This window comes from Gymnoscopelus microlampas (genome assembly GCF_963454915.1).
Source record: "Gymnoscopelus microlampas genome assembly, chromosome: 19".
Lineage (NCBI taxonomy): Eukaryota > Metazoa > Chordata > Actinopteri > Myctophiformes > Myctophidae > Gymnoscopelus > Gymnoscopelus microlampas.
Window position 1 is genome coordinate 33,156,380 of NC_139956.1, and position 25,000 is coordinate 33,181,379.

At 43.0% G+C, this 25,000-nt stretch overlaps 1 protein-coding gene across 1 annotated transcript in view; it reads left to right on the forward strand.

Annotated features, from left to right (window-relative positions):
• The window catches only part of dysf (dysferlin, limb girdle muscular dystrophy 2B (autosomal recessive)), a 155,531-nt gene that overhangs the window by 78,874 nt on the left and 51,657 nt on the right, over positions 1-25,000 (forward strand). The window contains 9 exon segments of the mRNA XM_084043388.1: positions 1,299-1,480; positions 2,476-2,616; positions 2,752-2,781; positions 3,983-4,018; positions 4,173-4,211; positions 8,209-8,310; positions 9,084-9,245; positions 21,827-21,989; positions 23,152-23,225. Of these exon segments, the coding sequence (XP_083899514.1) occupies positions 1,299-1,480; positions 2,476-2,616; positions 2,752-2,781; positions 3,983-4,018; positions 4,173-4,211; positions 8,209-8,310; positions 9,084-9,245; positions 21,827-21,989; positions 23,152-23,225 (929 nt within the window).

The window sequence follows — 25,000 nt, forward strand, 5'->3', positions numbered from 1 at the left end:
ATGACAAAGGTGGGAGACGACGCACAGGAGTAAAGTTTAGAATCAAACACACACATCAATGGGATGCGTAATCACAATATAATTATACAAAAAACTCTGCATACGTGACTTTTTTCTCGGTATCCCTTATTTTTACTTGGAAATGTCAGGTAGTTTTGGCAACCCTAGCCCATAGCGTCCCTGTTCTGGACGTGTCATAATAGGCAAACATTCTGCGAAAATAGCAGATCTTCAAGCTCACGACATATCACACAACGTGAGAGATGCCTCTTTGACGTATTAGGGTTTAAGACATTGTTCTCATAGTGGGGTCCGGGGACCCCCAGGGGTCCTTGAAGGTGTTCCAGGGGGTCCCCAGCTAAATTTGTTAATATAGCGTCACGATCATTTTAACCACTTTAACCTTTGTTTATGCTTTGGCTATTCAAAAATAGCAGATATACAAGCTCATAGCACGGCACCGAGTGCCACTCTATGAGCTTGTATATCTGCAAAATACATATCATTTTGGGAGTCCTTGACACGAAAAAGTTTGAGAACCACTGGTTTAAGAGGTTAAACAATGTTCTGAGCCATATTTATCCTCACTCACATCATTTTATTTGTAACAACTATACCTTTTCACAAATCTCAAATTGCTTGCATTGCGTTATTTTATTGTATTTATTGTATTGTATTGTATTTTTGTTGTTTGTTTCATTTGTTGTCTATTTGTATGTCTGCTTCTCGTGTTTAAAATGTGTTTTTGTTTATCTTCTACTTTTTAGCGGCGCTAGCCGCTCTATACCTTTAGGTATAGAGCGGATCCTGCTCTATACCTGACTTTGTCGGTGTTCACCGTCAACGTTCTGATTGGTCAGACCCGTCAACGTTCTGATTGGTCAGACCCGTCAACAAAGTGATTGGTCAACCTTTAGGTATAGAGCGGATCCTGCTCTATACCTGACTTTGTCCGTGTTCACCGTCAACGCTCTGATTGGTCAGACCCGTCAACGTTCTGATTGGTCAGACCCGTCAACAAAGTGATTGGTCAGACCCGTCAACAAAGTGATTGGTCAAGCTTCACGTGACACGTGGCTATAAACACATTATAAACACATATCGATGACATAATGTATCAAAGGCGCCGCTACCTTCACACAGGGTGTGATTTTTTTGTGTCAAATTGAAAACTTAAAAACATTGAGTCATATCAAAAAAGTGCAATCAGGGGGCAAGAGTAAGAAGAGAAGTTTCATATCTCTCTCTCTCTCTCTCTCTCTCTCTCTCTCTCTCTCTCTCTCTGTGTGTGTGTGTAGATTCCTATGCCATCGTGTCGTTCCTCCATCAGTCCCAGAAGACGGTGACGGTGCGTAACTCTCTGAACCCCATCTGGGACCAGACGCTGATCTTCTACGAGGTGGAGATCTTCGGGGACCCGGAGGTCATCATGGCCAACCCCCCCAACGTCCTGGTGGAGCTGTACGACTCCGATACTTACGTGAGTGTCCAGAGAGAGAGGGGTCTCTGTGTGTGTGTGCTTAACGGTTCCCTTTCACCCATTCGAACCGGGAACTCATCTGTGTAACCACTTTAACCGTTATGTTATACTTTGGCTATTTTAGAATTTATTTTAACATTTTAGCAAAATGTATCAATATATATATATATCTTTTTAAGCGAAACATTTTAACTCAAATATTTGCTTCTGGGGGGTCCCTGGAACAACATATTTTGAGATGGGGGTCCACGGCCAAATACATATAATTTTGGGGGTCCTTGACATGAAAAAGATTGAGAACCACTGACAGAAGACATTCTTTGAATGGGCTTCAGGTCTTAATGGGTAAACGATGCCTATATTTTAAATTAATATATATCATTTTGGCCTTCATTATAATTTTTGAAAGATGAACAAAAATTCAATCATACATGCTGTATTGCATACATATTATTGTAGTGGTTCTCAAAGTGAGGTACAGGGACTTGAGTTCCATTTGTACGAATGGAACCAAATGGACTTGTGACGGGTCCATTTGGTTCCAACAAGTGCAAGCTTGTAGATCTGCTCTTTATTTCTTTATTGTGAAGTTTTTGCTTCAAAATAATTTCAGATGGGGGTCCGCAGCCAAATGCATATCATTTTGGGGGTCCTTGACATGAAAACCTTGTATATCAACATACTGTACGTTTTTCAGAAAACTGGATTATAGGCTAGGATTTAGAAGACGTCTTAATGGGTTAAGTAAGTGGTTAATCATTTGTCACCTATCTGTGTGTGTGTGTGTGTGTGTGTGTGTGTGTGTGTGTGTGTGTGCGTGCGTGTGTGTGCGTGCGTGTGCGTGTGTGTGTGTGTGTGTGTGTGTGTGTGTGTGTGTGTGCGCGCGCGCGCGTGCATCTGTGTGTGCGTGCGTGCGTGCACGCGCGCTTATGTGTGTGCGCGTGCTTGTGTGTGCGTGCGTGCGTGCACGTGTGTGATCCGTGCGCGTATTTCAGAACGCAGACGAGTTCATGGGTCGCTGCGTGTGTCATCCGTCCACCTCCGCCTCCCCCCGCCTGGCCTGGTTCCCCATTCGCTTCGGGAGCAAGAACGCCGGAGAGCTGCTGGCCGCCTTCCAGCTGATCCGCAGAGACAAGGTGCTCCACACGGCGCTCGCCATGGCTAAACGTTTGCGCATGGTCACGTATAGAGACGTATAGACCCATGAATCTTTTCATATGAAGCTCTTATCCATTCTCTGTCTCTCCCTCCATTATCTATAATCCCTGCAGCCAGCAATCCATCACATCCCAGGTCAAGAGGTCAGTTTTCCACTCTTTTCTTTCTGTCTTGATAACATCCCTCGTTTCGCTCTGTGTCTACAGTACCTGTCCTTTCTCTCTGGTGGAAAAAGTACTCCAATGTTTTATGTAATAGCATCAATGCTGCGATATAAGAATACTCTGTTACAAGTATAAGAGTCCGGAATTCAAAATGTGCTTGAGTAAAAGTACAAGTGGCATCAAAATGTACTTAAAGTAACAAAAGTAAAAGTACTCATTATGCAGAATGTCCCATTTCAAGTTTTCAAATGTATACGAATCTTTTGAAAATAGCCGATCTACAAGCTCACAATGCGTCGCGATGCGACGCATTGTGAGCTTGTAGATCTGCTATTTTCAAATGGCCGAAATGTATATAGGACTGAAGTGGTTAATGTATGTTTTGTTATAATAATCTACAATGTAACTAGTAACTAAAGTTTTCAAATACATGTAGTGGGGTAAAAGTACAATATTTGGATCTGAGATGTATGGAGTAGAAGTTAAAGTATTGGAAATTGGAAATACTCAAGTAAAGTAAAAGATACCTCAAAATTGTGCTAAGTACAGTACTTGAGTAAATGTACTTAGTTACTTTACACCACTGTGTATCCCTTTATTTACCGGTAGTCTGAAAGTGTTCCCGTTACAGCCGTCTTTCTGAGAGGACCGTTGCCGAGGAGAGAGAGTCCTTGACGATTAGTTCATCCCCTCCACCAATCACAAGCCAGTCACAGAATTTCGATAAGACACTGAACATGGCGTAACACTGAACTCCAAGATTAGGTTCCTATTTCAGTTGCCTGTGGGTTATTATAATAGCCTGTATAGACACCAAACCTGGATTTCCATTTCGTTTCACTTATTTACTCCTGGCCTGGGAGTCTTTCCAAATCACTTCAACATCACTATCCACTAACGTTACCGCTGCTAAAAAACAGTGTCTTGCACTGTTTACTTCCATCATAACGTTCCAAAAAAATCCAACCAGCAAGACACACTGGAGGACAGCAACACCAGACCCCTGAATCACAACATTGACGTTGTTTGATAGTCACTACTAGACATTCAGAGCCGGGCAATCCCTTTACTGCTTATATGAACTCTCTCATCTGTCTGTGTGTGTGTGTGTGTGTGTGTGTGTGTGTGTGTGTGTGTGTGTGTGTGTGTGTGTGTGCGTGTATGCGTGTGTGTCATATAGGGAGATGTGATGTCCACCACACACATTGTGGACGAGGTAAGGTCTTTGATTTTTAACACCAGCTCTTGTCTCTATACTGTGGATGGATTGAAATGCACCTTTTGATGATGCTGTGCCCTGTCTTCCTCGCTTTGCTCTTTGTAATTTTTCCATCTCTTTCCTCTCTGGTTTATCTTCTTGGCTTCCTCAGCTGCTGCTGACAGGATTCCTGTCAGAGAACCAGCAATGGGTACTCATACATGTGCATGTGCCACACACACACACACACACGCACACGCACACGCACACGCACACGCAGGGGCGGCCTTAATGATCTGGGGGCCCGTTTCAAGAGCTCATATGGGGGCCCCATATGCACCCCCCCCAAAAAAAAAAAAAAAAAAAACATTTTTTTTTTTTTTTTTTTTTTTTTTTTAAATTAAAAAAGAATTTGTGGACTGAAGTTGGTTTGCTTCCACAATCCATAATGATGCATTTTCGAACTAAATGAATTAGGCTATCTGCACTTCCACCATGGACAGACAGCTAAAACAACTCACTCACATGATTCACTTGAGCTGAGCCCTGATTCAATCAGATCTACATCATCTTCTTGTATGAAATTCTTGGACGTCGGCCAGCCACAGGCGGGCCCCGGACTGGGATGCGAGTAAAAAAATATATATAAAAAAAAAAATATATATATATATATATATATATATATTTTATTTTTATTTTTTTGGGGGGGCCCCCTGAGGTTGGGGGCCCGTTTCAATTGAAACGGGTGAAACATAGGAAAGGCCGCCACTGCGCACACGCACACGCACACGCACACACACACACACACACACACACACACACACACACACACACACACACACACACACACACGCAGTCATGCATGCAGTCATGCACTCACACACATAAGCAGTTCCTTGTCTCAGTCACACGATGCAATACCGTTGTTTGGTCAATATTCAGCAGCAATATCGGGAAATTAAAGGCCCGCATGAAATGGCTAGCAGTGCAGTGTACACATTTGTAAGTATTTCCTCGAAAATAGGAAGCTAGGCGGTACTTGTCATGGACATTGAATGACGTTTAACCACTTAAACCCTCTATACTTAGGAAAAAGGACCCCGAGTTGCAACTGTACTTACCCTCTTTTTGTAGATCTGCTATGTTTGGCTTATGTTCCCCCCAGAATAGGGACGATGGGGTGGCCAACATAGCTGTATGTGCGTGATGGTGTTGGTGTGTGTGTGTGTGCCAGCATGGCCAGTTCCTACAGTAAACACTTAACATCATGATGACACACATAATCGCCTAAATGAAACTCATCTACGATTAACGATATTACTTACCTTCAGTTGTGCTTACCTGTCAAATTTGCCGCTGTGAAAGGGCTCCACTGGCAGAATTGATAGAAATGGGGAAGGGACATCAAAAAAATTAAATCAATAAAATGATCTAATTAGATGTTAAATTGGTATACAGACCCATGTGCAGGATGAGTCATCACCTTCTTTTTTTTATCCTTTTCCAGGATATGACTAATTCTAATTTGATTTCACGGGACCGTTAAAGAGAGAGGTTTAAAAAAGACTTCCAGGCCTGTCACATGGTTGTAGATGTATGACTTTGTTTTTTTTCTCGTCATTCCCGTTATCCAATAACGTAAAGAACACAGTCGATGCACTATACTTTGCCAGGAAACAGATGCTTCCAACCAGTGAACCAGAGGTTTTGGCTAATATTGTCCGCCCGGCAACAAAGTTCAGGAAGTAGAAAAAACAACACAGCTGCATCATGGGACATTTAAAACTGTCACAGATGCAGATTTATGCGGCTCGGTTTACCGTGATTCTCTCTGAGTGGTTTGGTAATAATGCCTTCAAATGTATCTGTGTATGAGTCACAGAAATAACATGTCTTCGGTACTGTGATATAGTGAGGAACATTCATCCATCCATCTCTCCTTCTATCCTTCCTTCCACACGTCCATTCATCAAATTAATCCTTCATTCTCACTCGCTCGGTCTGTGTCGCCCACTATCCGGCTTAGTCTTGATGTTCCCCAGTATGTTGGACGAAAAGTCACCCTTTAACCACATGCATGCACCCCTGCGCACGCGCGCGCACACACGCACGCACACACGCACGCACGCACGCACGCACGCACGCACGCACGCACGCACGCACGCACGCACGCACGCACGCACGCACACACACACACACACACACACACACACACACACACACACACACACACACATACACACACAGACACACACACACATACACACAGACATTTAGACATGGATTCATAAATTAGCTTGTAGGAAAACTCTCATCTTTTTGGCTTTTTGGAGCTGTGTGTGTGTGTGTGTGTGTGTGTGTGTGTGTGTGTGTGTGTGTGTGTGTGTGTGTGTGTGTGTGTGTGTGTGTGTGTGTGTGTGTGTGTGTGTGTGTGTGAGAGAGAGAGAGAGAGAGAGAGATCACAGGGATCTTTGGGGAGGAGGTGTCTGTGGAAAAATGAGCATACCCGATCCATGATCCCAAACAGACACCATGCATGCCCTAGCAGAGCGCACGCACGCATGCACTCACGCATGTACACACGCGTGTACACACGTACCATCGCACATCTACCTGCACATCACATGCACCCATTCAGTCTTGCACGCACAACACACACGCACATGCACACGCACAAAAAAAAACTTTTTGGCTCAGGTCACCCCTGTAAATAACGTTTTCATCCACAGCAAGATCCCTAAGATCCGGTACGTCACGATAAAAACTTATATCTGTTTCCATTAGGACAGATTGAAAATAACTTTATATTTGACTTTTAACCACTTAAACCCCTGCAATCACCAAAAATAGCCGATCTACAAACAAAACAAAAAAAAGCTTGTAAATCTGCTATTTTTGGCAAAGAGATTTGGTGTAGATTGAAAAAGAACGCACCAAGTGCAGTGCAATTCAGGTCTGTTTTACTTAGTATAAAGGTGGTTAAACTGAAGAGATATTGATAAATTCCAAATTCTATCAAAGTATACTGCGGCACCCCTGGACTTGCGTCACGGCACCCACTTTGAGAAACCCATCTTTATAGTTTACAGTACCATCACAAACCTAATTCAGTAATTACATGAAAAAGACATCTCTGTCATCATTCCCCCGTTTTTGTCCTTCTCTTGTTCATCTATATATCTTCTTTTCCCTGCTTTAAATCCTTGCAGATCCTTTTTTGACGTGTCATATTGTTCTAATTTTCTCAAACGCTATTTAACATTTAAGGTCTTTAACTTACTGAATGCATTGTTCAGTTGATGTAAGGTTTCTTTTGATGTGCGTGTGTTATACAGTGTCTTGTTACACATTGTAAAAATCGCTTTCGATGTGTATTCAATAATGGTTCTTAAAGAGACAGTAATTTAGCTTAAACTAATTGTAGTTAGTGACTGAGGTTTAAAGCTGCAATCTGTATGATTTAAACAACAACCTCTTCGGGATTTGAACCCAGGTCTCTGCACAACGGACAAAATGTGTTCTGCTGAGCTAAGATGGAATACCTTTAGCTTGAGCCATGGAAATATTGCACTTTGAGCTTCAGGCAATACCTCTGTTCCTACCTTAGCACAGGGTCTAAATTCCTCGATGGAAGAGCAGAGAGAGCACTGTAGATGGTGCTCGTTGAATTAGATTTATTCTAATTCAGAACATATTCTGCATACAGATTGGTCAAAATAAAATCGTATTCACGACGAAACGTTCCGGATTGCAGCTTTAACAACCTGAGTTATTAAGGTACCTGTCATTGTTTTGTCAAAACAGCATTGGAGAGACCTCTATCTGCGGCTGCCATATTCGGGAAGGCACGCTGCCACTCAAAGTGACTACTGGCCAATCACAGCGCGTCTTTTCCGGGACTTGTCAGAATCTAGTTGTATAAAGAATATCCTGTTGTGTTTGTTAGATTCTGCCAAGGCCCGGAAAAGACGTGCTGTGATTGGCCAGTAGTCACTTTGATAGGCAGTTTGCCTTCCCAAAAAATGGCGCCCGCAGATACAGACGCCCCAGAGTTGGAGGAGGCATCTACCTTTATATGTCTACTGTATGTGTGAGAGTATTGCAAGTGGGCCCACTTGAAAATGATTTTGACCCTGACACAGAAGAGGCTAATAGGATCAGAGTGGAAGTGTCATTAATATGTCTCTGTCCTGTGTTCCCATTGGCAGCCGGACGACTCTGACCTCCCGTACCCGCCCCCACAGAGAGAACCCAACATCTACATGGTCCCACAGGGAATCAAACCCGTGCTGCAGAGAACAGCTATAGAGGTACTGTGCTTTCACTTGTACCGCAATGAAGAAGTACTCTGTTATGCATAAAAAGTCCTGCATTCAAAATGTCAGTTAAGTGAAAGTACACACGTATTGGCATCAAAATATACCTGCAGATCCAAAGTAAATGTACTTATTTTGCAGAATGGCCCTTCATATTATTGTGTTTGTCAACGTTGCAGCTGGTAAAGGTTAGGCCGATTTGAATCACTGTATGTGCTCCTGGATAGCTTAATCTATAATAATACATCATGATTGGTCACTTAATGGTATAGTTCACCCCCAAAATGACTTTTTTTCTATCGATTACACACCCCATAGAGACTTTAATTCATGGAGATTTTTTTTGTCGCATTCATAAGCCAATATTTTGATGGCATCAAATCATTGGCTTAGGAATGCGACAAAAACTAAAAAACATCCATGAATTCAAGGCTTCATGGGGTGTGTAATTTTCTGTGAACTATCCCTTTAATGTATGTTTTGTATTAATAATCAAAACCTGCAAAGCAACTAGTAACTAAAGTTGTCAAATAATTCTAGTGAAAAGTACAATATTTGCATCTGAGATGCAGTGCTGTTGAAGCATAATGTTTAAAAATGTTTTACTCAGGTAAAGTAGAAGTACCTCAGGTTTAAGTACAGTACTTGAGTAAATGTACAGTATTTAGTTACTTTCCACCACTGCCTATCAGACTGCTTCAGCTGCTATAGCACATAATGGGCATTGGGTAGAGCTAATCCTCTACGTTGTCTCCCTCTCTCTCCAGGTGCTGTGCTGGGGCGTTCGCAACTTGAAGAGTTTCCAGCTGGCCAGCGTTACCTCCCCCAGCCTGCAGGTGGAGTGCGGAGGCAGCATGGTGCAGAGCTGCGTCATACGCAGCATGAAGAAGAAGCCCAACTTCGACGTCAACACGTACCTCATCGATGTGGTGAGAGCTCCAAGGAAACACACTCCTGCATGAGTCTTTTGGTTGATTGAATGCTTTATATGCAAGGGATAATGTAAGGGTAGGTGTTCACTATTGCAAAATAAATCCTGACAGGGTGATTATCCACCGACGCGGAGCGGAGGTGGATAATAACCCGCTTATTACACGGTCACTTAATAAATAAATAAATAAATTGACCCAAAAGTAACAACAAAACAAAGTATTTCCTTGCTTACGGCATGGAAGTGTTCCATAAGTGTTGGGATGGGCGGAGATTTGCCTATAATACCGCCGGATTTGCCCCGGGGCGACTGTGTTTTGGGGCGAACGTTTTGGTATTCTTGCCGTTGTTGCCGTTGTTGTGCTACGGCCGCCACGGTAAACAAGAAAGTGTAGTGGATGAAATAGAATCACTTTTCGGTTATTGCATCGTCTATTTCTCACTTCAAATGTTTTCAAAAACATTCTTGAGAGCAACGTTTAGTTGTAAATGACATGGTGTGTTTGTTGCCATGGCTGTCATGTTGGATACTACAGTTGATATGAGCAGGTGCTCTGAGTCTTTGATTAGACAGCGGTCTGTTATTGAGCTCATCGGTCATTATCCAGAAACAACACACCGCTGAATTCAGCGATTGACCACTCACGATCAAGCATTCAAACTAGGGTTGTCCGATATTGGCTTTTTTACCGATAACCGATATACCGATATTGTCCAACTCTTAATTACCGATACCGATATCAACCGATACCGATATATGCGGGGATTATTGTGATTAGGGTAAGCTCAAATTTCATATCACACACACCATATACAGTAAGAACTCCTGTAACTTATTTATAAAGCCCAAAAAAATAAAAAAATAAAAATATTTGTTTTCAAAAACCGATACCGATATTTTCCCGATATAAATTTTTATGCTAATATCGGCCGATAAAATCGGACATCCCTAATTCAAACCAACCAATAGTCAATAATGTAAACAGCACGGTGGTACAGTAAAACAGGCCAGGCTAAAAGGATCTGGGGAATTGTTTCCATTGTGGTCCTACGTATTCAATTGATCAACAGAGCATAGGATATTAACACATTAATACGTCATCGAATATGTCATCAAAAAATGCAAATAGCTATGTTTACAGAGGAGAGGGGGGAAACGGCGGCAGTTTATGACCCCTCATTACAATGGGATTTAATATCTATCACCACTTGTAGTCTTTTGACTGATGCTTTTTCAGGCCAGTTTTGAAAGAAGCCAGAGATTTACGTCCTTTAATGGACGATGAAGTCAACACACATGCACGCACGCATGCACCGCACACACAAAGGATGTGGGAAACTCTGTGCTATTCTACCAAATTACATAAATACAAATACATAATCATCTACGTTGTTATTTTTGCAGAATATCCAGTCAAACTGTGCCGTGATTAGAACCAGTAGACTGTCCTGCTGCTTTTGTTTTTGTTTTTGCTCTTTTGTCGTCGGGTTCAGGAAATTAGGTCATGTTGTAGACTAAGCAGCCGCGTGGTAATTTGGTACTATAAAGCTGTAGCTGTAGTGTCTGTGTGAGAGCGGCAACAGTGTGCGTGATGGAGAACGCTACAATGCTAACATAACAACGATGGTCGGCCTTAGTATCAGTGGTGGGAAAAGTACTCAATTTTTTTACTTAAGTAAAAGTGTCGGTACTGCAATGTAAATGTCCGGAATTCAACATTTCAAGTGTTCTTAAAGTACCAAAAGTAGAAAGTACTCATTATGCAGAATATTTGTCCCATATCACAAGTTTTCAAATGTATAACATGTATAGCAATTGTTTGAAAATAGCAGATAAATAGAAATAGCTGTTTTCAAATGGCCGAAATGTATATGGCTGAAGTGGCTAATATATGTTTTATAATAATAATCCAAATGAACAAAGTAATAGTAACTAAAGTTTTCAAATAATTGTAGTGGAGTAAAAGTACGATATTTGCCTCTGAGATGTAGCGGAGTAGAAAATTTGAAATAATCCCGTAAAGTAAAAATACCTCAATTCTTTTCTCAAGTACAGTACTTGAGTACATGTACTTAGTTACTTTACACCACTGCTTAGTATGGAGTCTCTCAAAGCACTTCGACAGTCGTCGGAACCAGAAATTATTCTTTTCCAAGACGGTTAGTTGCGATCTGTAGAGTGATGTTTTCATCCTAACCTTAACCACACCCAAAACCCCAGAGAGAGCCTATTTCACCCACGCAGTGACCCCGGCCAACGCCAGGCATACCGAAACGCGCCGAGCGACGCGTCGCAAAGCGCCGCACGTGCTACTTATTATATAATAGAGGAGTTGTGTGTGTGTGTGTGTGTGTGCGTATGAGTGTTCTATGGGATTTGTGCCATGCACCATTGGTCTCATCTCTTCCAAACGTTCCACTAATACTGCTTAGTGGTCTGGCCTTTGTACAGGGTGCTTTTAATCCATTAAGACCGGGAACGCATCTGTGTGTCATTTTTAGATTTCTTTGGCTATTCAAAAATAGCAGATCTACAAGCTCATAGCGCGGCACCGAGTGCCGCGCTACGAGCTTGTAGATCTGCTATTTATTTCGTAAATCGTGAAATGTGTGCAAATCTTTGAATATATATATATTTTTTTTCAAAGCAAACATTTTAACTCAAATCTTTGCTTCTGGGGATTCTACAAAGGTCTTTTAAATCCTAACATTTTTTTTTGTTTTTAAACTTATGTTGCTATATATCAGTGGTTTTCCCCAAAAAAATCATGTCAAGGACCCCCAAAATATGCATTTGTCCGCGGACCCCCCCCCCCCCCCCCCATCTCAAAATATTTTGTTCCAGGGACCCCCAGAAGCAAAGATTTGAGTTAAAAATGTATAAATGATATTCAAAGATTTGCAAAAAAATATCCCGATTTTTCTAAAATAGCCTAAAGAAATCTGACAATGACACACAGATGCGTTCCCGGTCTTAATGGGTTAAAGGGAGGGACAGGAGGGTCAGGGGACGGTCATGGAGGAAAGGTAGAAACCGTAGCCGAAAAGTGGCACTTTGCTCTGCTATTGTAGAAGAGTTCAGAATGGATACGCAAGCGTGCATGCGCACTCGCACACACGCACTCGCGCGCGCACACACACGCGCGCACACACACACACATAGAGACACAGAGAGACGGTAGTAATCAGCAGAGAGGCCTAGTGTTTTCATGCTTAACCCATTTAGACCGGGGGAAGAATCTGTGCCATTTTGAGATTTCTTTGGCTATTAAAAAAATAGCAGATAATATACAAGCTTCACGGTGCCCCGCGCTACGAGCTCGTAGATCAGCTTTTTTCTTTTTGAAAAATCTTAAAAGATTTGAGCAAATCTTTGAATATATATATATTTTTAAACCAAACATTTGTAACTCAAATCTTTGCTTCAGGAGATTCTACAAATGTCTATTAAATCTTAACAGTTTTCTGAAAAACATATGTTGCTTTAATATCAGTAGTTATGAAACTTTTTCATGTCTAGGACCACCCAAATTATATGTATTTGGCCGCCGACCCCATCTCAAAATATTGTGTTCCAGGGACCCCCAGAAGCAAAGATTTGAGTAATGTTCCCTTTAAAAAATATGGTCAAGGTTTTTCAAAAATAGCAGATCCACAAGCTCATAGCGCTATGAGCTTGTAGATCTGCTGTTTTTTGAACAGCCCGAAGTATAAAATAACGGCTAAAGTGGTCACACAGATGCGTTCCCGGTTGGAACGAGTTAATGAGTCTTGTACTGTTGTGGTTTGGTCTTAATCAGCTCAAGCTCACTGATGACAGTGGTTGGTGGTTTTTGGGGGGAGTAGCCGTGGTACTACTGTATTCTACTGTTCTGAGACGTTCCGAGAAGGTTCCCCATGTGTTCTTAGAATCTGGTCGCTCAGAGAACAAAATGTCACATGTCAGCTCTGATGACATGCAGATGGAGGCTGATCTCATTCTGATCCGATTCAAGTCTGATCTCACTGCACTGCTGACACAGAAAACTCATCTGTTCAATGTAAAGTACTACTGTCACCCCATATATATATATATATATATATATATATATATATATATATATATATATATATATATATATATACTTCTACTCCACGACATCTCAGGGGCAAATATTATACTTTTACTCCACTACAATTATTTGAAAACTTAAGTTACTAGTTACTTTGCAGATATACATTATTACACTATAAAACATACATGAACCACTTTAGCCCTATTTTATACCTAGGCTATTTGAAAATAGCCGATCTACAAGCTCACAACGCGTCGCATCGCGACGCGTTGTGAGCTTGTAGATCTGCTATTTTCAAACATTTTAGTAATTTTGCTTTTGGTACTTTAAGTACATTTTGATACCAATATCTTTTTTTTTTTTCTTTTTTGGTTGCTGGCAGAGGGAGTGTAGCGCCCAGGATTACTTAGACAATTGGCACTGGGTACCTTTGTACTTTTACTTTATTATTGGCACGCACAAACATACACACTGTCTCCCTCTTTAACATCATCAATAAGCTCATGACTTCTAAAGTATTTTCTTATGACAATCTAAAAGGACATGCTGTGTATTACACACACACACATTATTCCCCTTAATGTGGTCTATGAATAGTGGGTCTCCCTCTCTCTCTCTCTCTCTCTCTCTCTCTCTCTCTCTCTCTCTCTCTCTCTCTCTCTCTCTCCGTCCCTGTCAGCTATATTAAGCTTTAGAGGAACATATATTTGCTTATGGCAACATAAAGGGAAAGACAAAATATCACACAGATGAACACATTTTCCTTAAATACAGTTTACAATTATTCCAACGGTTTAGTGTCAACGTTATTGAGCTCTAATACTCGCCTAAGTATTTTCATATGACAGTCTGAGATGGAATATGGAAATATCAGCCCCATATTTTTTGTTCCCCCTTTAAACTCAACCTACGGCGTTGGCACAGCCTGTTTAATGTCAAGAATATTAAAGTCTTATGTTTTTTTCATCGTAACGGCCGTAAGGAGTGGATGAATGTGACACGTGGGGGTTTTCCTTTTAATAAGGTTCCTTCGTGGAATCCAGCGGGCTGATGATTTCGTCCCGTGTTTGCCGTGTGATTTTAGCATCGTCTTACCCCGTCACAGGCCCTCCAAAAGGTCACAGGGGTCACGTGAGTTGACGTTGACGACTCCCACAAGTTTCCATTTGACAAACGTAAGGAAATGTATGTGAAATATATTCAGCTCAGAACGTTTTTTTCCTCCAGCTGACTTAATGGCGCTGCAAGTGATATTTGAATAGATTAAACTAGACCGGTGTCCGTTGGACACCGCTCTATACCGGAGAACGATGCAAGTCGGGAACGCATGCCCCACCCGCTTATGCAATACCCGTTATACCTGTTGTCAGATTACCCGTTGTAACAGTCTGTCTGTCTGTCTGTCTGTCTTTGTCCCTTTTGTGCCCGTATATGGAGATCCCTGATGTCATCAGTATATGCCCTTATATAGGCATGCCCATATATATATATGGTCATATCGGTTGGATCGGTGGTTCTGGATAACTGGGTCTCCATATACAGTATGCCTATATATGGGCACATCGGTCAGATCGGCGCTTTTAGACATCCTAGAGGAAAGGTCGCGGGGTCATTGAAATAGTTTGGGTTCTTCCTCCGGGGAACATGAAGTTGCACAGCAAATGACATGGCAACCCGGCCAGTGGTTTTCTAGATTGAGTCTTGCTGGGGAAGGAAAGTGTGTGAAAGTGGACATTTTGGCCTCACGGTGGTACTAGATTAAGGAAAGGCCATCGGGTCACCAAAATCAGGAGTGTCCATCTTCTGGGGAGCCAGAAGGTGCACAGCAAATTCCATGACAATCCAGCCAGTATAGTTTTCAATAATTATGTGCAAGACCAAAAGTGTTGGACTGACGGAAAGACAGACTGACTGACTGTACCAATGATTCCATGCTAAGAGCCCTGCTGACAGCACGAGAGGTAAAATGAACCACTTGTCTGTCTGTCTGTCTGTCTGTCTGTCTGTCTGTCTGTCTGTCTGTCTGGCTGTCTGTCTGCTTGCTCAGCGTGGGAAATTGTCGGATCTCTGCTCTATTATGTAAAGTGTCTTAACTTGTTGTGATTTGGCACTATAATAAAATTGAATTGAATCAGTCTGTCTGACTGTCCTGGAGCTACAGACAGACACACAATCTCACAAACCGCTGGACCGATCCGCCTGTCAAACGTTACATGCACACTGCCAGTAGGCCACATAATACCTCCGCTATTTATTTATTTTTTAACGTTTTTATGATTGTTTTAATAATTTTAGTCGATGGGGCTGTGATCACGCTGAACCCTTGCCCAAATTTGGAGTCATATGTGAAAGCTATGTCATAGACGACTGATGTCATAGATAGACCGACATCATACATGATTGATGTCACAGGCTGACAATGAAGACTGAGATACACATTGGAGCTATGCTTTTTCTATGTCTATCCCAAGACCCGGGTAGCCAGGTTTTGCGAGTGAAACAAGCAACCAGGTCTATGAAAACAAGCCCAAAGGAAGCGAGCCCTTCGCCCTTTAAACACATACATTGGCCATTTGAAAATAGCCAATCTACAAGCTCACAACGCGTCGCACTTTAAGAAACGAGCCCAAAAAAAACGCAACTCGCAACAACCAATATTTACAAGCGACTTTAAAGAAAAACTAGCCCAAAGTCGCTCATAATAAGCGGACATGGCAACGCTGCCCAAGGCCCACATAATTCAGATTGTTCCACGTTTATTATCGTATATACTGTACCATTTTAAAAAGCCAACTAACAGACAGTCACACAGTCACTCGAGAGACCATAACGTCTCGGTTTGACAGTCTGAAAGGGGGGGGGGACCACCCTCATTTGTACCCAAAGTTTGTCTAATAATGTCTGTATAATTTCTGCGCGTTCAGCGTCGGACAAAGCCTTTATGAGAACCACGAGGGGGTCAAATAAATGCTGGACTGTCACCAGCTCTCGACTATAGAGCGACGTGTGGTGGCTGTGTTGTCGTGGCAGCCTTTAGGGGGGCCGGGAATTATACGTCCAGCATGGTCCCTGACACGGCTCCAAAACAGCCTACGGTTTTGTTCCCTTTAGTTTGCTCTGTGGGTTTGGCAGCATCGAGCCCCCTTCAAGACCCCTTAACCCACTATAACCGGGAACGCATCTGTGTAACCACTTTAACCATTGTTTTATACAGTACGTTGGCTATTAAAAAGAATAGCAGATATACAAGCTCATAGCGCGGCACTCGGTGCCGCGCTATGAGCTTGTAGATCTGCTATTTTAGAAAAATCGTGAAAATTTGTGAAAATCTTTGAAAATAACAATATATATTATTATTTTTTGGAGTTGTTCTGCCTTTATTGATAGTATAGTATAGTAGAGAATGACAGGAAACAGGGAGAGACACACAGCAAAGGTCGTCAGGAACGGGACGCGAACGTGTCGCGGGTTCAAAACATTACAACTCAAATCTTTGTTAGCAAACATTATATAACTCAAATCTTTGTTAGCAAACATTATATAACTCAAATCTTTGTTAGCAAACATTATAACTCAAATCTTTGTTTCTGGGAGTGCCTGGAAGAACATATTTTGAGATGGGGGTCCGCAGCCAAATACATATCATTTTGGGGGTCCTTGACATGATTTTCTTCCCCCTTTTTCTTCCAGAACTGTTAGGATTTAGAAGACATATTTTGTAGAATCAGCCTCGGGTCTTAATGGGTTAAAGCTACCAAGCAGGCTCCAGCTAGGAGGCTCCAGCAGCCTCGTTGCCTTAGTTTGTGGACGTTCAGCATTGGCGGCCTAAAAGCGATTGTCTTTACTGCTACTTTTAACCACTTAAACCCTATATACTGTGTTCACTGGAGTCCCTCAGGGATCTATCCTTGGCACCCTCCACTTTTTCCCCCCTCTACAGCAAATCTCTTCACATAAAATAGCGGTTGTAGATCTGCCATTTTTTACCAAATGCTTGCATATTCATGACATGCCCAGAACTGGGACGCTAGGGTTCAAGTGGCTGGGGCAGCTGAGGTTCCTGGTTCCTCCTGGCTGAGTGTCGAAGTGTCCTTGAGCAAGAACACTCAACGCCTAACTGCTACCAGATGAGCAGGTTGGTGTCTTGTGTGAATGTGAAGTACATTGTAAAGGCACTTTGGATAAAGGCAGTGCATTTATCCTTTAACCCATTAAGACCTGGAACTGTGCCATTTTTAGATTTGAGCTAAAAAAGCATTATTTTACACTTTGGGCTATTCAAAAATAGCAGATATACAAGCTCGTAGCGCGGCACCGAGTGCCGCGCTACGAGCTTGTAGATCTGCTATTTTTTGAAAAATCTTGAAAATGTATGCAAATCTTTGAATAGATATATTTTTTAAAGCGAACATTTTTAACTCAAATCTTTGCTTCTGGGGGGTCCCTGGAACAAGATATTTTGATGGGGGTCCGCGGCCAAATGCATATAATTTTGGGGGTCCTTGACGTGAAAAAGATTGAGCACCACTGATATAGAAACATACGTTTTTCAGAATACTGTTGAGATTTAGGAGACATGTAGAATCGGCTTCAGGTCTCGATGGGTTAAAAAGGGAACATGGAAAAGTTATGTCTGAGCCACCATAGACCGAAGAGGTCCAAAAACACAGATTATTTACACCCTTTGTTGTGTACACAGTAGATCTGTGGCGTGACTCACCCCGCGCTTGCCTCTCCTCCAAATGTCCACTGTCATCCGCTACCTTTTCCATTTTTATGATCGCTCCACTCGCACCACACTCATTCCCAGACACTGGCTAATATGTGCTGGTCACTGATGCACAGAAACCAATTCTTACTGACAGACGGGACAGAGCGTGACGGGCCAACGACAGACTCACCGACGAGTGACTTTACTGCGATCCAAGCCTTTCCAAAATTCCAGGGAGATCAAATCATAGGCCGTCGTTGGTGTTTGTCAGCAGTTCTTTTTCCCCCTCTGTTTTTACGTCATTGCAGTTCCTGCGATCACTTCTAGATGTGGGCTGAGATACGTTTGTTGACAAAGCTTCCGTTTTAGGACGTCTTATAGCATTATAAATCGCAGATGGACAGAAAGGGACCACAAGAGACCAACTACAGTGATCCTCCTCTTGAAAGTATTTCCAAATTCCAGTGGGGCTAATTGATGATCTGATTATAGCATTTTTTTTCCATTTTCAAGTTTTCCAATTCTCAATAGACCTTCTAAACCTTCTTTCTCTCGAAGTCTAAAGAAGCCCAGATGTGGTCACTCTCCGGATCGTCCCAGAATTGCAAATGACAGACACAACAGACCACAAGGAACTACTCACAGACTCACTGTTTTCTGCGTGCACCCCGATGAAACCCTCGCCACATTCCAGGGAGGTCAAATCAGACTCTCATTGGGTTGCTTCGTTGAGCGCAATTTCCATTTTTCACAGCAGGCTCGCTCCGGGACACGCAGCGTGCGTGGGTCATGCGCCGGGGGCATTAACGCGTGGAAAGCCAGATGCACTTCATTTTAGCCCTCGTTCGTATTCGAAATGACAGATAGGCCAGACCAAGTGACAAACGCCACCCACTCCATGGAAGGCTTTCTGAATTCCACCGAGGTCATCGTCTGACTGGAGTATTTTCCATTTTTACTGAAGCAGTCACTGCCCATTAGACTTTCTACACCTTTACGTAGAGCCGCAGCAGAACAAAAAAGCTTTTTTTTTTTTTGGACATACCGTATAAAGTCTTCCCAAATTCCGCGTAGGTCAGCTGACATTTGCCCAGACGTAATGGAATCGCAAATGACAGGCAAGCAATACAGTAGAATCAATGTGAGGTCAAATAATTTCAAATTCCAAGTGAGGTTAAATGATGGAGTGATTGGTTTTTGATGCAATTTCCATTACAAATGTCCCAACTCTGGCAACAGGACATTTTTCCTTTTTTTTAACGCTGTGGCTCTGAAAGGGGTACCCGTCTAATCTCACAAACCACTGTACCAATCAGTGGCAAATGTCTTGTGCACATTGCCACAAGACTGACATAGCCATAACTAATTGTGTTTCACATATCGCCGCTGTTGGGTGGTCCAAAAATGTTTTTTTTTCGGGAAATGGAAGGACAATGTTCAGAAATAGTGAAAATAGCAGATCTACAGGCTCACAACGCTTCACATCGCGCCACGTTGTGAGCTTGTAGATCTGCTATTTTCACTGCTTTTGCTTGGCACTCATGTGCAACGAAGTAGACGGAAAAAGACGAAGACGAAAAACATAAAGAGTTGAAATATGGAGATACAAGGTTTCGATAGGCGACGATATATATGGTTTATACTTTTTTGGGAGAAAGAAATATATATTCTGATCAAGGAATACATTCTTTATAAAGTTTACAGGCGGAGATTGTTGTAATAAACAAAAGACCAGACATCCAGTAGACTGGTATAGGAAAGAGAGAGCTCAGACGTATATAGGGTGGTATTGTCGATGCGTCACTGTCTTGCGGCACTTAGGACAGCTTTTAGAGTGACGCAGCGCATCTCTGAGGCACTGGCTGCAGAACACGTGGCCGCAGAGAGTAGAAACCACCAGCCTACCGCTGTCTGCGATCTCCGAGTAACCGTCCATGCACACAGGGCAGAAGATGGCTCCAGGCATCACCCTGCGTCTGCTCTTTCGTTCATCGCTGTCATCCTCATCGCTAATGATAACGTAACCCTCTTCACTCTTGATGTGAGAGTCGTCGCCGGTCAGGTCAATAACGCCGTCATCAGTCATCCTGCTGGTCTTCCTGTTTTCCCTGTATTGAGTTGTGAACTTTCTCTTCCGCAGACCACTGCTGCCCGGAGCGGTCCTGTTCCTGTTCGACTGCATTGTCAGATTGGGTTACGAAATATTGAACTTTTTCTTTTTCAATGAGTCAAACGAGGCTCGTGTTCTCCAAATTTGGGCGTGGATGATGTCATCGGCCCGCCGCCTTTCAGAGCCAGGCCGGCTATAAGAGGTCGGTTGCAATCTTGCCCAAATATGGAGTTATACGTCATAGATGGCTGTCGCCATCAATATCCAGGGATCTCCATATATGGGCACAAAAGGGACACTGACACACGGTTACGACGGGTACTCTGACAAATCACCCGACACTATGACTCAGACATTATTGGTGGGATCTACAGTGTGACGTGGGTGTGAGGCAGAGTCCTGCACGGGTCCAATTTTCAGATCCGTATACCGACCCGTTACCAGCCTTCAACAATAGCGTTACATTCAGTGGTCAGGTTCGTTCAGAAAAGTGAAGTACGGAGGAGCGAGGGGGGGGTGCAGCGTGAACACGGTTTGGTGCCCCCCGTGACGGTTTTGTCAACGGGCCACGCGCACGGGCACGCACATACGCAATAAGCATGTGTCGTTGTTTACATTGTCAGATGGTTTTAATTTGAAGGTTTAACAGGATGTCCAATGTGTTTTTGTGTGTTAAGATAACTGACCGGCGTGCTGCATGCCGTTGTGCTGTGTTAAGTTGCACAAGTGACGTGGTTTGGGCGGAAACAGTGCTCTCTGATTTTCACAATAAAATGTTACCCACCCGCGTTTAGTTCAGAACTGCCCGTCCCCGTGAACTTATAAAAGTATATTGTTCACCCGTCGAGTATCCGCGGGTAACCCGCCCGTTGCAGGACTCTGGTGTGAGGGCCCGAACCTAGTTAAAAACATACACGTGCCGTGTGCATACAGTACATACTTTCATACCACCTTTTTTGTGGTCCTATTCTTCTAATTGCCAATGACTGTGAGAACAGACGCCTCCCACATTCCATGGAGGTCAGTCGATGTTTGGATTCTGGAATTTCTAAGCATTTTCCATGTTAACAAAATCTGCCTGCTGGACATTTGGGCGGCCACATCTGAGTTGGTAGAGAGGCCGCCTGGGAGTCATAAACGTGGCATCGCGACCTGCCTAAAATCGTTGTTAAAAATGAGCAAATGTCAAAGGGAGCACACGTTCTGCCACCCTTCGTGGGTGAGAGTGGCCAGCAATGAAGAACTATGCTCTGATTGGACGGTCAACAAGGCATGACCAATGAGAATCAGACAGTCATGGGCCATAGCCAATCAGCCTCAGGGAGTCAGGAGGCGTATTAGCCTCTAGCACTGGCAGGAAACAAAATAGATATAGGTTACGGACAGGAATATAATTGATTGAACTTTCTTCGCATCTCATCTTCTCAACTTTCTTTTATTACTTTTTCCCCTTCGTAGTCACGTTTATTGTGTTTGTCTCTCTCTACGATCTCTCTTTTATTCCTACTTTCTCACTCGTCTTTCTTTATCCTAACCCTATCTATCTGTTTTCTATGGGTTGTTAGCTTTGCTGCTGGTTTGTGATATAATTCAATTAAAGTCAAAGTCTCTCTCTCCCTCTCTCCACCCCTCCCTCGCTCTCCCTCACCCTCACTCCCTCATTCCTCTCTGTCTCCCTTCCTCCCCATCGTCCTGTTTCCATAGCGACTGCCACGTGAGGAGCTGTACATGCCCCCCATCGTGGTGAAGGTGATCGACAACCGTCCGTTTGGCAGGAAGCCCGTGGTCGGACAGTGTACCATCCGCTCCCTGGAGGAGTACAGGTGTACTCCTCAAGACCACCTCCAGGATGGAGAGGAGGAGAGAGGTGAGGTAGAGGAGGAGTGGGAGGGTAGGTGAGGGAGGGAGAGGAGGAGAGGGAGGGAGAGGAGGAGAAGGAGGGAGAGGAGGAGAGAGGGGAGGGAGAGGAGGAGAGAGTTGAGGGAGGGAGAGAAAGGAGGAAAGGTATAGTTTTGTATTTTTCATTGTTTTTTATGCTTATTCGTTTGGGCTTTTTTGTTTGCAATTTCACTTCCGTTTTGATTAATTTTTAAAGTGGGTTTGCTAGTTTAGTTTAGTTTAGTTTAGTTTTTATTTCATGAAAAGACTGTAATATGGATTAGTCAGGGACAAGATTGAAAAAGGTTCGGAGAAGTAGTAAAAACAGCAGATCTATGATTATTAACACTGTCACACTCCCAAAAAGGGATATTGTGACTTAGTGACCAAACGTCAACATGTGCCTCGAAGGGGGGGCAAATAAGGCACATGTTTACTTTTAGGGACTTCCGCAATAGCGAATGCGGAAGTCCAGTTCTCAGCGTTTTTGACGATACGACAACAAAACTGTTAAAACAACGGAGCCGCGCCATCTCAAGCGGACTTGAGCCATGGGAGGCACCGCCGAGCGAGTCGCTGTGCCGACCGTTGCAAAGTCGGCTTGAGCTGATTCAGCGGCGCCCGAGTTATGTCCCGATAGGGACAGAATCGTAAATAATGTGTTCCCCAAAAGTCATATTGTGACCCCCCTTCAAGGCACATGTTGACGTTTGGTCAAACTTCTTTTTGTGAAACAGCGTTGATTATACACTAAGGATGTTACTGTGTAGAGCAGTGATTCTCAAACATTCTCCTGCCAAGGACCCCCACATTCCTATGTATTTAGCGACGGAACCCTCATTTGAAAAGATTATGTGCCAGGATTTGGGTTAAAAATGTTAAAGATTATAAACAAAATGTTCACACCTTTTCAAAAGAATTAACACGCCCACAACGTGTCCCATTGTGACACGTTGTGAGATTGTAGATCGGCTAAAGTATAAAATAGGGCTAAAGTGGTAAAAAAAAAGAAGAAAACTGTGGTTTTGATGGGGACCCCCTGGAACCCCCTCAAGGACCCCACTTTGAAAACCACTGGTGTCGAGCAACAGACAATATATGTACACAAATCCACATGACTGTGTAATGTGTGTCACCTGTGTGTCATGTAGATGAGATGGTTCCGACTCCTCGCGATGACGTCCTGATCGACATCGATGACAAGGAACCACTCATCCTTGGACAGGTAATCAATCAAAATAGCTGTGTGTCATTTGGTCACTTGTTGTTTTATTGCATGATCAATTGGTCAGCTACAACATGATCTATCTGTCTGTCTGTCTGTCTGTCTGTCTGTCGATTGATCGTAATATGGATCAATATATCACTCATCAATCAATCATTAATGCATTGATTACACCACTGATTACACTGGTTTCAATGAGGAAGTGTTTGTTGCCAGTAATGGAGTACGTTTAATAACTGTGTGTGTGTGTGTGTGTGTGTGTGTGTGTGTGTGTGTGTGTGTGTGTGTGTGTGTGTGTGTGTGTGTGTGTGTGTGTGTGTGTGTGTCTGTGTCTGTGTGTGTGTGAGAGAATTTTAGAGAGAGATGGGTGTGGGTTTTATGACAAATAGCCATGGAAGGACAAGTATTAATCTTTCCACTTGGACAACAAGGAATGTCTAGCCTCAAGGCTGTGTGTGTGTGCGTGCATGCATGTGAACACACACACACACACACACACACACGCGCCGTAATTGCATTACTTTGTCGGTTTGAGGACGTTTTGGTCGATTTATTTTGCAAATGTTAAAAGATCGAAGGCATTTAGTTGATACGAACAGAGGTTAGCGAATGATTGTAGAAAGCAAATTAGAAAGCGTGTGTGTGTGTGTGTGTGTGTGTGTGTGTGTGTGTGTGTGTGTGTGTGTGTGTGTGTGTGTCTGTGTGTGTGGTGTAAATAAACACTCCGACATGATGACATGGCAACCATCAGCGTGGTCGGCGGTTACCGTGGCGACCACAAGGCCTGCGGTCATCCGTGCTGGTTCACATTCTCCCTCTCTCTCTTTTCTTTTTTCTCTCTCTTTTCCTTTATTCCTCTTCCTCCCTTTTTTCGCAGAACTCAGAATGTAATATTATTATTTTATTATTCTGTCTTTCTTTCATTGTTTCAGGCTCTCTCTTTTTCTCAGATGCTTGATCAACATTTTTTTCTTTGTGCTGACGATTAATAACACTTGTTTTCCTTCTCTCTTCTGTCGCTTTCTCTTTCCATACAACATTTTTGCTCTCTCTCTCTCTCTCTCTCTCTCTCTCTCTCTCTCTCTCTCTCTCTCTCTCTCACACACACACACACACATGCACGCACTGTCTCTGGGTCCATTCCAAATCTTAATTTTTCCATCCTTGCGTCCTTCACTTGCATCGTTTCCTCACGTCTTTAAAAGGTCAGTCCACACCAATGCCAACGCCTTGAAACTAAACCGCTGTAGAGACCACTACGGCGATCTGGACTGACCAGTTGCAGACCGGTGCCATTCGGCGATAATGGCTGTAAGGAGTTGCAAGGAGTTGCACTGGTGTGGACTGGCCTTTAGCCCCTCCCTCTTGACGACGCGAGGACGAGACACGAGGACGGAGGAATCGATTGGATTTGATTTGACGAAGAGAACGACCTTGCTCTGTTGAGAGTAATTTTGTGTCATGTTACAAAGCTAGATTACCGGTAACAGATCCTGTAGCTTGTTATTATTACTCCGATAATGTAATAGACGCTATTATAGCTGTTGTATTTCAACATGAGAAATAGAGAGAAACATAATATGTCTCTCTTACGTTATTGCTATACTAATTCAGACAGTATATTTTCCTACCGCAGAACATGGCAGATGTGACAACACAATGTGACACATGCTTAGGCATTTGTCCCTTAATATTACCGCTTGACATGCCTGTGTCCCATAGGTCCCCAAAAGGCATATTTTGACACAAATTTGGCCAAATATGACTATTGGGGA